The sequence below is a fragment of the Aptenodytes forsteri genome, unplaced genomic scaffold (assembly GCF_000699145.1).
Source record: "Aptenodytes forsteri isolate BGI_AS27 unplaced genomic scaffold, ASM69914v1 Scaffold256, whole genome shotgun sequence".
Classification (NCBI taxonomy): domain Eukaryota; kingdom Metazoa; phylum Chordata; class Aves; order Sphenisciformes; family Spheniscidae; genus Aptenodytes; species Aptenodytes forsteri.
Window position 1 is genome coordinate 3,415,003 of NW_008795021.1, and position 12,015 is coordinate 3,427,017.

General features: G+C 38.5%; 1 protein-coding gene across 1 annotated transcript in view; it reads right to left on the reverse strand.

Moving 5' to 3' along the window:
• FAM135A (family with sequence similarity 135 member A) overlaps positions 1-12,015 on the reverse strand; it is an 82,035-nt gene that overhangs the window by 22,298 nt on the left and 47,722 nt on the right. The window contains exons 12-16 of the mRNA XM_009275785.2: positions 8,285-8,358; positions 7,836-7,990; positions 5,264-7,577; positions 2,704-2,864; positions 871-962 (exon numbers count right to left, since the gene is read on the reverse strand). Coding sequence (XP_009274060.1) covers positions 871-962; positions 2,704-2,864; positions 5,264-7,577; positions 7,836-7,990; positions 8,285-8,358 — 2,796 coding nt within the window. The remainder of the gene's footprint in view (positions 1-870; positions 963-2,703; positions 2,865-5,263; positions 7,578-7,835; positions 7,991-8,284; positions 8,359-12,015) is intronic.

Here is a 12,015-nt window from a genome sequence, read left to right on the forward strand (position 1 = left end):
CATAGAATTAGTCTCAACTGTATGCTGTGGAAACTGAAAGTAAAAACATTCAAAAAGAATCAGCCAACATTAAGGAGAAAATTCAGTAGCTACTAGGCTCAGTGGTCTCAATGGAATTCCCAAATCAGAAAGTTTCGGAACTGCTGACTGCCAAAAGCTATAGGGCTACAGAAGAGAAAGCGTGGCTCGGTGCCTGTCCAGCCTGCTTCGCAAAGCGTCCCAGCAGCTATTGCCAGAAAAACGCTACTGCACTAAACGAACCTCTCGTTTGAGCCATTGTAAGAGACTCTTTGTTCTAATTCATCCCTGAAGTATGTCTAATACAATATGTAACACACAAAAAAAGTAAAAATTGGTCTTCTGTGCTTTGTCAAGTTTACTTCATCTGAAAATAACAAAATTCACAAGTTTAACACAAGAGGTAATTTGATACTGGTTCAGTGTCATGATGTGGATCTTACAGTACACTGACAAAAGAACAAGAGACAGGTATTTTGTATTTCTCAGATCCTGTGAAATAACACATCTCCCTTCTTGCCACACCAGTTTTCACTATCACCATTTTTACCATTAATAGTGAGGGTATTTTATCTACAATCCTAACTGATTATGCTGAGAACTTAGGAGATATCAGTACACACAACAAAATGGCAGCAACAAATGTTACTCCTTATGTATTTACCTTCAATATCATACTAGGTTTTGTAATTACTTTAACGCAAGCCACAGATCAAATCATGGATTCCGTGAGAATACAATAAAATATACAGAATGTGGTAAACTGCAAAACGATAGTGCCATTAAATAAACATGTCTGAAGATGTACACTGTTTATTGCTTTACAAAAATTCTTTTTTTCTTGGCAGATACCTGATTCCTTTCGGACATAAGAAAATCTATTCTCCCTCCAGGCAGCCCTAGCTCAATGTAAGTCTTCACTAATCTTAGATCTGCGCTGTTACCTTAAAAGGAAAAACAATCGAGAGTTAGATACTGCGAAGTTAACTTGCAATAAAAGCACTTAGAATACTGAAATGAACCTACAGCACAACTTTATATTTAAAACACAGCTAATGATATTCTCAGCCCTAATTAAAATTCGCTAAGACTCGGGAAGATAAACTGCAATGCCAAATGCAGTGACAAAACGGTCTATAAAAATGACATTCAATGCAGACACCGTTTTAAGAAAGCAAGGATTTAGGAAGCCATGTTTGATTTTGTCTTAGCATCCAACAGATACATAGCACTGTGACCATTACATTCTTGAAAACCTAATTAACTTTGATAAAAGTCAATTAAAGAACGCAGAGCTAGCTTAAAGAATTCAGTGAAGGAGCAAGGAGTAAGGGCAAGTTGTAAACATTTTCATAGAATAAAAAGGCAGAGTGGACTGTGAGCAGATAAAGATACATTTAGACTGGTACCCAAGACAAGAAACGCTAGCTTAACTAGCATCCTGAAGATTTCTCTACGTCAATGATCATGTATGCTTTTGAAGAAAGAGTACCCTTTCTGCCTTAATTAGAGAACAAAATTTTTATTTAAACCTGTTATTAACAGGAAAGAACTTGTATGAACTCATCATTTCATAAGGAAATTCTAACTATATGGATTTTTCTAAGGCTTCGAAGACATGTTTTTTTAACATGAGGTTTTTTGGCCAAGTTAACTTTTATGTCAATTCTAGGCAGGCAATAGCACTTGAACATCTACGCTAGTAAGAAGAAATACTTCTGAGTTCCGTTTCAAAAGTGCTTAACAAAGGATGCTTTCTGCCCAGAGGAAGAAAGAAAAGTTATTCTGTTATTTTAATTTTTTTTTAACTTAGGAATTTGAAAAATGAACAAGGCAGCTGTGCAGTGTCGGGCCAGTCCGATATTCTATCTACTGCCCTCTAGTGTTTCCTTACATTGGTAATTTAAGAAGCTTCTCAAAAAAAGACAAAAACGTTGATGGCAGAAAGCTATTAATACCTTAACTAGAGGGGATATTATTTCTTAACATGCACATATGCTTTGAACTAAAAGCAGGTGAATATATCCAAGCTATTTAAACTTTCCAATCCTTCTTTCAATTAGCAAGATATTTTCTCATTTCTACTACAGTAGAGTCTCCGTCCTTGGAAATATTCAAAAACCCAACTGGGTTGGATCCTGGGAAACCTGCTGTAGGTGACCCTGCTTTGAGCAAGGGAATTGGACCAGACAATCTCTAGAAATCCCTTCCAACCTTAACCATGCTGTGATTTGGTAATCTAGCCTTTTAAAACCTTATGAACACTTGACTGCATTTTACATATACTATTTTTTTCCTAACAAGATACACATATTTTATTTTCCTTGACAATGTAACATTACAAATTCTAAACAAAACTGTTTTGTTAGCAACTCCAGTCTATTACCACGATATGGACAAACACCTATATGACATAAAAAAGCAGAAGATGTATCTAATGTGAACTATGGCATAAAATGGGTTTATGTGCATGAAAGTTTTACTAAAGACAAATGTTGCATAAAATTCTTAATTTAAATGATTCTGTGGAACACACTGTCAAATGTAGCAGTACAATATCAGATTCTCATTTTCCTCCGGTGAACCTATTTCAGAAGCATTCAGTTCAGAGTTCAAATGACAAAAGCTAAACCTGACTGGTAATCTGAACTGCTATCTCATTCAGTATCACATTTCCCAGCGTACCATCTAGGCCATGGACGCAGACTATAAGATGTATTCCTTCTTCTGAACAGTCATCCTCTTCCATACTGAAATAAGGTATTGAAGAAGTCATTTTGAAAACATCACTATACATAAATCCAGGAAGTTTAAGTTGCTTCAGTTCTTCTTTAGCCTGTAGGAAACTGGAACGAAACCGTATTTATGATAAAAAAACATTTACTATTGCCAGACAAACGTAGGGTCTCCTAGGATACAGTTTTCTACTGTCTTTTTACTTTGTCTTCTATGTAATCAATACGAAGGAAAATACATTTATCAAACTCTACTACCTTCACAAAACAAGCCAGTTCCTCAAAATATTTTTTATTGCTGTTTCCTACAGCCCCTTTTCCTCTGTAACAAAATCCATACCCCAATTTCTACTCTCTTCTCCTTTGAACATTTCTGCAAACTCTGAAGTATTTCTGAAACCACTGAAGATTCTGGGTTAGGTCTGGTCTTAAGCAAGCAACAGCTTTGTTTAAATGCAGTAACAAAATTACAGGAATTATAACCAAGCAGAAGTCAAGGTAAAGATTTCCAGTGACTTTTGATAATTCTTGCCAAACTTAAAACCTATTTCCTAGGTCAGCAGAGAGCTGGAGCCAGCGCTGTAATTGCTCACCAGAAAGTCCCTCTGGTATGCTGAATAACTGATACTTGCTTCAGAAGAAGCCAGATCCAGACCTCTGATCTTTTAGATATTATATGAAGGCATACACTATATAGTTTCTAATAGCTAAGCTCCCCACATGCCAGGAGTTCCCTGTGTTCCTCCCTTTCTTCCCCTTCCCTTAGTTTTTTTGTGTATGACCTTGCTACATAATTAATTGCCTATCAGTTTCCCTGCAGCACTTCAAGCTTTGTTTCCTTATGCTTCTTTCCCTCCTTAGTCCGTCTGTTCTGTCCGATCCCTCACAGTGTCATGCTGTATCCCGTCCTCTTCCACCTGCTCAGTGTTTTCCTCCCATTCTACTTTTTGTTCTCCGTTTTTCCAGCTTCATCTTTAGCTCATTCCTCACTACCCGGCAAGAGATGAAGTCAGCCTGAACAGAAACCACTGCAGGCAGTTGGTCTTAACCACTCTGCAGCAGAAGTTACTTAGTTTGTACTCAAAGCATGTTTTCTGAACTGAATGCACCAAGGCTGGTTGTCTATGGAGCAGATCGTGCCCTCTGAACTCCCAGTTATCCTACGCTCCGGGAGACTCTGCCTTCCCCAAGGCCAAGTCCTTGATTTTACTCTGAGTTGCCTCTTTCTTTTATTGCTACAGAACACCCTGAATAGTCTCTGCTTTTCACCCCTCCCATTACAAGCCAGAACCCACTCTCCAGTATTTCAGAAGTTATTTTTCTGTCCACTTCTAACCTGGTTTCCTCCACCACTGCTCAATCCTTCCCCCTGTTCTCAGCTGCTTACCACAAACCATCTGGTCTTTTATCTCTTCTGCCTGCTTAGCATTCTCCTTGTTTCTACCTCCCTTCTAAGCTTTCTTCTTTCTGATAGCAACGTTTTACTTCCAATACAACACATTAAGCTGCTGCTTCCCATGTTCAGTTAGCAGCAGGAGGTTATCAGGGAAACTCCTATGTTTACAGCAAGAGGAGGTGCAATCTGGGATCCCTGATGTTTCTCTAAATTTGGCTTTCCTGGTATGCAAATTGCAGTGTAATTTAGAGCACTACTGTCTCTGAGGTGTCACATTTTGGACATCTGAAGTTAAGATTGAAAAAGAAGGCCATCACCTTGGCTAGCATTGCACATTTGCTTCACTTAACTAATTAGATGGACAACTGGTTACAGAATGTTTTTGGTTTTATGTTTTTAAACTCAAAGCATATTTTCCTATGCTTGCTATTTTAACAGCTTCCATTTCATGAAACACCATTTTTATGCTCGGTAGCCATTACGACATCACTTTTCAGCCGAATTATTATTTTTTTAAAAAGGAACATATTAGAGAAACAAAAAAAATCATGTTTTGCTTGAAGTTTGTCAAACCACGTGAAATTACAAGGTTAATATAGAAGAAATTCAGTGCTAACACACTTTCATATAAAACATGATGTTACTTGAGTGTGCAGAATCCACAAGCCACAGTCCTGGGGGCACTCTGGAGCCTAACTACGCTTCTTTTCCCCTTCTACGCTATATTAACATAATTTCTAAAAGTAAAAAACTTTGTTTTAAAACAATCAATTACGCTAACATTTGAGGTTTTGGGGAGCTTTCATACCAGGAAACAGATGAAGCCGAGCTGTACACTTACGCTCATTTGAGGTTTTGGGGAGCTTTCATACCAGGAAACAGATGAAGCCGAGCTGTAGGATGTGTGCCTGGCTGTTGTGTAATTGCATCATACTTAGTCCTTGAAGAACAGATAACATTGCAAGGAGAGTCTCTCAGAGAAGAAGGAAAAGACAGACAACCAGGAGTACAGACAGGAGGCACAGTCATTCCGTCTCGCAGATGCCCACTATCAATCCTTTCAGATCTCAGGATTTCTAAAAGTAAAAAACTTTGTTTTAAAACAATCACTTACGCTAACATTTGAGGTTTTGGGGAGCTTTCATACCAGGAAACAGATGAAGCCGAGCTGTAGGATGTGCTGCCTGGCTGTTGTGTAATTGCATCATACTTAGTCCTTGAAGAACAGATAACATTGCAAGGAGAGTCTCTCAGAGAAGAAGGAAAAGACAGACAACCAGGAGTACAGACAGGAGGCACAGTCATTCCGTCTCGCAGATGCCCACTATCAATCCTTTCAGATCTCAGGGCTCTCTCTTCTGCTGAGCCATGATCCTGGTCAGCACTGGAAGCTCCATCTAATACACTATAGTCTGTTTCTTCATAATACCCGTTTTCAATCATTTCTTGATCCTCCTCTTCTTCCTCGTCTTGTTGGGAAGAGCAAATAATTTGTTTTTCATATGTTTCCTTTTGAGGGCTAACAGGATTGCTGTTGTCCATAGGCCAAATATCTGAAATATCTGTGCTGCTTCGAGAGCCAAAATAGTTTTCGACAAGCCCTTGCTTTACCATGTCAGTACTACTGGTTGGAGAAGGATTATCTGTACCAGTTTCACTTTTAGCTACTGACAGTTCTTCATTTGTCTCCTTTAGTTCTAAAGGCTCGTTATGTTTTCCTTCATTTGTTTTTTCAACCTCATACACTGCATTTACAAATGAAGAATCTGAAACCACAGATGGCTCACCCATACAAGTAATTTCCAAACGCAATTTAACTGTTTCTTCTGTAGTGTTAAGATGCCTTTCAAGGTCCTGAGAGTCCTTGCAGGTTGTGCCAACGTCTGCCTGTGGGCTGTAACTTTTCACATCAGTAGACGTATCCTCATCTGAAACAGCTAAGTGTAAAAGATCTTTTGTTCCTGAGAGCGAGGAATGTATAGACAGAGTTTTGTTATCCAAGTGCCCTGAAAATACAACACACTGTTGCTGCAAATTGGTGTTTGATTTTTTACTGTCATCACATTTTGGCAAGTCAATTGCTCCAAGATCCAACACCGTTTTACTGTCACTTAGCTGGCATTCAGGTACAATAGATATCTTTGAATTCTCATCAGGTGACAGCTCATCATCATCTGAAGGCAGAGAATTTATGGATGTCAGAGATGACTGTATTTCACTTACAGCGCTGGTACTCTCAGTGCAATGGCTTTCTATTGTGTTTTTTATAGCACAGTCCGGTTTTAGTAAAAGCTGAGGAAACGCTCTCTCACCATTGTATGCACTTTGCCCTTGAACATTTTCAAAAACCTGATCAGGGTTGGGGTGAGTTGCAAAAGAACTTGGTTCACTTTCTACACCTGAATCTGAAAACCTAGAAGAGGCGTATGTCACACTAACATCTGGTAATTTAGTCATGTCTCCACTTGCAGAAAGTTGACTTTCTTTTGTAGAAAGAGTAGGCTGATTACTTTTCATTTTTGTCAAGATGTCACTGGTATGTCGGAAGTTTCTTTCATGGACATCTTCCTTTTCAAGCACTGGTTCCTGTTCTCCTGAATTCATTTTATTTCCAGATTCTGAAGACTGAATATTGGGTGTCTGCAAATTCTCTCCTTGCACTCCATCTTGCGGAAACTCAGCCCATGACCCAATGTGAACAGTTACTTTCTCCCCTTCATAGGGATTCTTATTACTTGGTTTGACCTCAATTGTCCTGACTCCTGAGGAAGCTGGTTGACCTCCGTGACAACCTTCAAGTGTACGTCTGGGTTGTAGAGCACTATCTGCTTGTATAGTTCCAGAACCTGTCTGGATAGTAAGTCTACCAAAAATAGCCACATTTTCACAGTGCACAGGGCTACCCGGACCTGGTTGGACACCTTCAATCTTGGCAGTCTTTTCCTCAGTTCCAGATGGCAAAAATGTAAGTTCTCTTTGACTTACTTGCCTGGTGCAGGTCTTTGTATCACAAGGAAATCCACCTAATGTAGGGTCCAGCCCTTCGTTAGCATTGTATGAAGGCCTGCCTTCTGAGCTTCTAGAGGCATCTTCCAGTGCTGCACTTTTCAAACATTTGTAGCCTACTAAGACCACAGAGTCCTTAGAGTTCTGTTTCACAACTTTTTTTGTGTTTTCAGGTTTCATTGTTTTCATGAGCTTAGTAACCTTAACTTTGGATTTATTTGCATCTTCATTTTTGCCTTTCAAAGTTTTTGTTAGCGTCTTTTCACTTTCTGAATGCCAAAGGTTGGAGGCACCTGCAGGCCTTATTTTCAGTTCCGGGCTAGTAAAACCAGCTACAAAACCTTCTTCAGCTTCAAATTTATCCAGTTTATTGGACTCTGACCTTGGAAGACTCTGAACTACCAACCAGGGTACATCCAGATCTTTCAGCAAAAAAAGCGAGGGGAAGGAAAAAAAGTAAGAAAAAGGATTGTTTACAAGATTATGCAGGTAACTGAAGCTATAGAACATTAGTAATTATAGAGCTTTACACATCCTCAAAACTCAAACTAAAGAAACATTTCCTAGCAAATAAATATACTCCTTTAAAGCCAGCAAGAAATGTAAAGAAAAATACTCAGGTTTTACAAAATTTGTGCTCATTTCTTCACAAAGAAAACTGCACTGTGAGGTGTGTTTACCTTCAGTAATTGAATCTAAATATCGATCTTCAAAGATTATAGGCAAGGAGTTCGTATCTCCATCTAGTTCACTGCATTCAATAGGGAGGGGTGGAAGAGAACTGCAGAAGGAAGTGTTTTTGATAGCTGCACACATCTGTAGATGACTTTGAGCACTGAAAAAAAAGGAAGCAGTCCTACATGAAAAAAATAGAACTATTTATTTTTACATTAACAGAAATTAGCAGTAGTTTAATTCACTTTAGTAGAAGCTTTTCTACTAATTATTTAATAGCTTTAGTATTTAATACCTTCTTATATAACTTTCATTAAAAAACTTCAAATCTATATTTAGAATGTAAGTTTCTCTTGAACTTGTTATGGAAGTATTTTTGCAAGACAGTACTTCTACACAACATAAGCTATAGAATAACAGTACTACATACTGTGCACTTCAGAAGGCTACTCACTGTAGTTCTTGATAGGCAAGAGCAGCTTGCCTAGGATGCTCAAGACAAAAGAATGCTTCTGCAAATCTGCGCACCTGCAAGATCCAAATAAAGTTAGAGCTTATTTTGTATTACATACAATTTTTGAAAATCCACCAGCATTCCTACACAGCAATGTTATTAACTTGTATGTATTATATAGACAGTTACTTTTTTTTAAATGTTCAGTCTGAGTGGGAGGGAAGAGGATGCCACAGACAAGACTAGAGACTGAAATGAGAATTTTAACTTGTGCACCGGATGACTGAGGGGAATTATATTAGATTCAACTGCCTGCTGAAAACTTGATTACCAAGAAATCAATCATCCAAGTCAGGCTCACCTGAAACAATAACACACAAAAATATTACGAGAAATTTCAATGAGAAGAAAGGAAATGACTGTTTGATGGACATTTCTGAATATGTTTGAGGATTACCTTCAGAAGTAGAAACCCATTAGATACTCTGCAGTCTCAAAATACAGAGAAGTATGTGTTTCAAACTTTCCATGAATACAGTAAACCACTGTGCAAAAAAAATCTTTTGTTTGTAAAGATTTCAGCTGCAAATGACAAAGACAATAACAAAATGTATGCTAATAACAAGCACTGTATTCAAGACTTAATTGTATGCCTGAAGTCAATAAACCACACAATACTAAAATGGTATTTTATAACATAGAGGAGCATATTTTTTTATCATCAAATACATAGTGTGGAAATAGGGAGTGTGAATTATACAGCAATTTACTACAAATAAAAACATACTCAATGTATTGAAAATGCAGTATATAGAAACCCCGAAGTTAAGGTTTTGCAAGATGAGATTTCTCACATTTCCAATATTACATAAAAATATTAATTCAATCTAGATGCATTTTTAGAACTTTTATTTTTGCAACTGCCCAATTACCTGCATCAAAAAAATGCAATTCAATGCAGTATGACAGTATCTTGTTTGTTGTAACAAGCCATACAAAAAAGAGAATGCGCTGTACCATGGCTGGTGGGAACTGCTTGCGCATTAACTTGGGCATAAACATAGATTTGTTTGTGTCAATTAAAACAAAATTTCTATCCCACTTAGAGAACCACATATGTAGCTAGTCTACTTAGTCAATCATTTATTTACCAACCACTTCCTGGCCCCCTACTCCTTCATTTCCTCAATAGACTCTGGGTCTTCCTCTTACCTGACTTCCTAAACAGACCGTGAGAGTTTGCAGTGTATCTGGTGGAGCAGGCATCAGACCTAGTTCAGTTCCCTCAGCTCTTTCACGTCACTTAGAGCTGCGGCCAGCATCTGCGTCCACCCTGAGCACAGACATGGCACTAGGAAAATCCTGGGCATTAACTGGCAAACATCAGACTTCCAGGACCACATGAACTTTTGTTCAGAGATAAGCACTTGCAGGGGAGTTAGTTTTCCCTCCTGATACACTCCCCAGTATACTTTTAGAGAGTACCGTTTGGATGAAGTTTTATGTTCTGCAGCTTCTACTTTTTCCTCTTTTTTCTCTTAATAAAAGAAAAACTGAAAAAAAATTGCTCCAAGGTGCTTAAGAAAAAAAAAAACAACCCCAAACCACAAACATTAAACCCCCAATCTCTAACCTGCACTAGAAGCTGAAAGTTCTGTCCCAACCTCCCAGAATTCAGTTTCCTGTATTATATGAAATTAATCTGACTGATAACATAATCTGTGAATAGTCATGGAAAATGTTTTGAAGTAAAAAGAAAACACTAAATTTGATACTTTCTTGTAAATGCAACTTCCACTCTCAGCAGTGACCAGACACACACACATGCACAAGAAGTATCTGCTCTCCTTCAGAAATTACGTTAGGAGTTTATGCATACACACGTGGGATTAGAATCGGTGTTCCAAAGTATCCCTCTGCACTTCCCCAGCTGGCTTTTCTAAACAGACATCTACCTTCCAAACAGATGGTTTTGTCAGAGCCAATCCCCAACCTTTCCCCCAGAAAGGGAGAAGATCGTCATACAACAGACTTAGAGACAATTTTACTGGTTAAAAAACTAGATTTTGGAGCAACTGATCGCAAAGAGTGGACTCATTATCATTCTAAACCAAGCAATTTAAAAATGAATTAAAGATCCTAATCAATCATGTAATAGGAAATAAAATAGTAACAGAAATATTGCCCAATTTGTAGATGTCTGTCCTGGTTTCGGCAGGGATAGAGTTAATTTCCTTTCTAGTAGCTGGTACAGTGTTTTGGATTTAGGATGAGAACAAAGTTGATAACACACCCATGTTTTAGTTGTTGCTAGGTAATGCTTACACTAGCCAAGGACTTTTCAGCTTCCCATGCTCTACTGACTGAGAAGGCTGGAGGTGCACAAGAAGCTGGGAGGGGGCACATTTGTTTGTGTCAATTAAAACAAAATTTCTATCCCACTTAGAGAACCACATATGTAGCTAGTCTACTTAGTCAATCATTTATTTACCAACCACTTCCTGGCCCCCTACTCCTTCATTTCCTCAATAGACTCTGGGTCTTCCTCTTACCTGACTTCCTAAACAGACCGTGAGAGTTTGCAGTGTATCTGGTGGAGCAGGCATCAGACCTAGTTCAGTTCCCTCAGCTCTTTCACGTCACTTAGAGCTGCGGCCAGCATCTGCGTCCACCCTGAGCACAGACATGGCACTAGGAAAATCCTGGGCATTAACTGGCAAACATCAGACTTCCAGGACCACATGAACTTTTGTTCAGAGATAAGCACTTGCAGGGGAGTTAGTTTTCCCTCCTGATACACTCCCCAGTATACTTTTAGAGAGTACCGTTTGGATGAAGTTTTATGTTCTGCAGCTTCTACTTTTTCCTCTTTTTTCTCTTAATAAAAGAAAAACTGAAAAAAAATTGCTCCAAGGTGCTTAAGAAAAAAAAAAACAACCCCAAACCACAAACATTAAACCCCCAATCTCTAACCTGCACTAGAAGCTGAAAGTTCTGTCCCAACCTCCCAGAATTCAGTTTCCTGTATTATATGAAATTAATCTGACTGATAACATAATCTGTGAATAGTCATGGAAAATGTTTTGAAGTAAAAAGAAAACACTAAATTTGATACTTTCTTGTAAATGCAACTTCCACTCTCAGCAGTGACCAGACACACACACATGCACAAGAAGTATCTGCTCTCCTTCAGAAATTACGTTAGGAGTTTATGCATACACACGTGGGATTAGAATCGGTGTTCCAAAGTATCCCTCTGCACTTCCCCAGCTGGCTTTTCTAAACAGACATCTACCTTCCAAACAGATGGTTTTGTCAGAGCCAATCCCCAACCTTTCCCCCAGAAAGGGAGAAGATCGTCATACAACAGACTTAGAGACAATTTTACTGGTTAAAAAACTAGATTTTGGAGCAACTGATCGCAAAGAGTGGACTCGTTATCATTCTAAACCAAGCAATTTAAAAATGAATTAAAGATCCTAATCAATCATGTAATAGGAAATAAAATAGTAACAGAAATATTGCCCAATTTGTAGATGTCTGTCCTGGTTTCGGCAGGGATAGAGTTAATTTCCTTTCTAGTAGCTGGTACAGTGTTTTGGATTTAGGATGAGAACAAAGTTGATAACACACCCATGTTTTAGTTGTTGCTAGGTAATGCTTACACTAGCCAAGGACTTTTCAGCTGCCCATGCTCTACTGACTGAGAAGGCTGGAGGTGCACAAGAAGC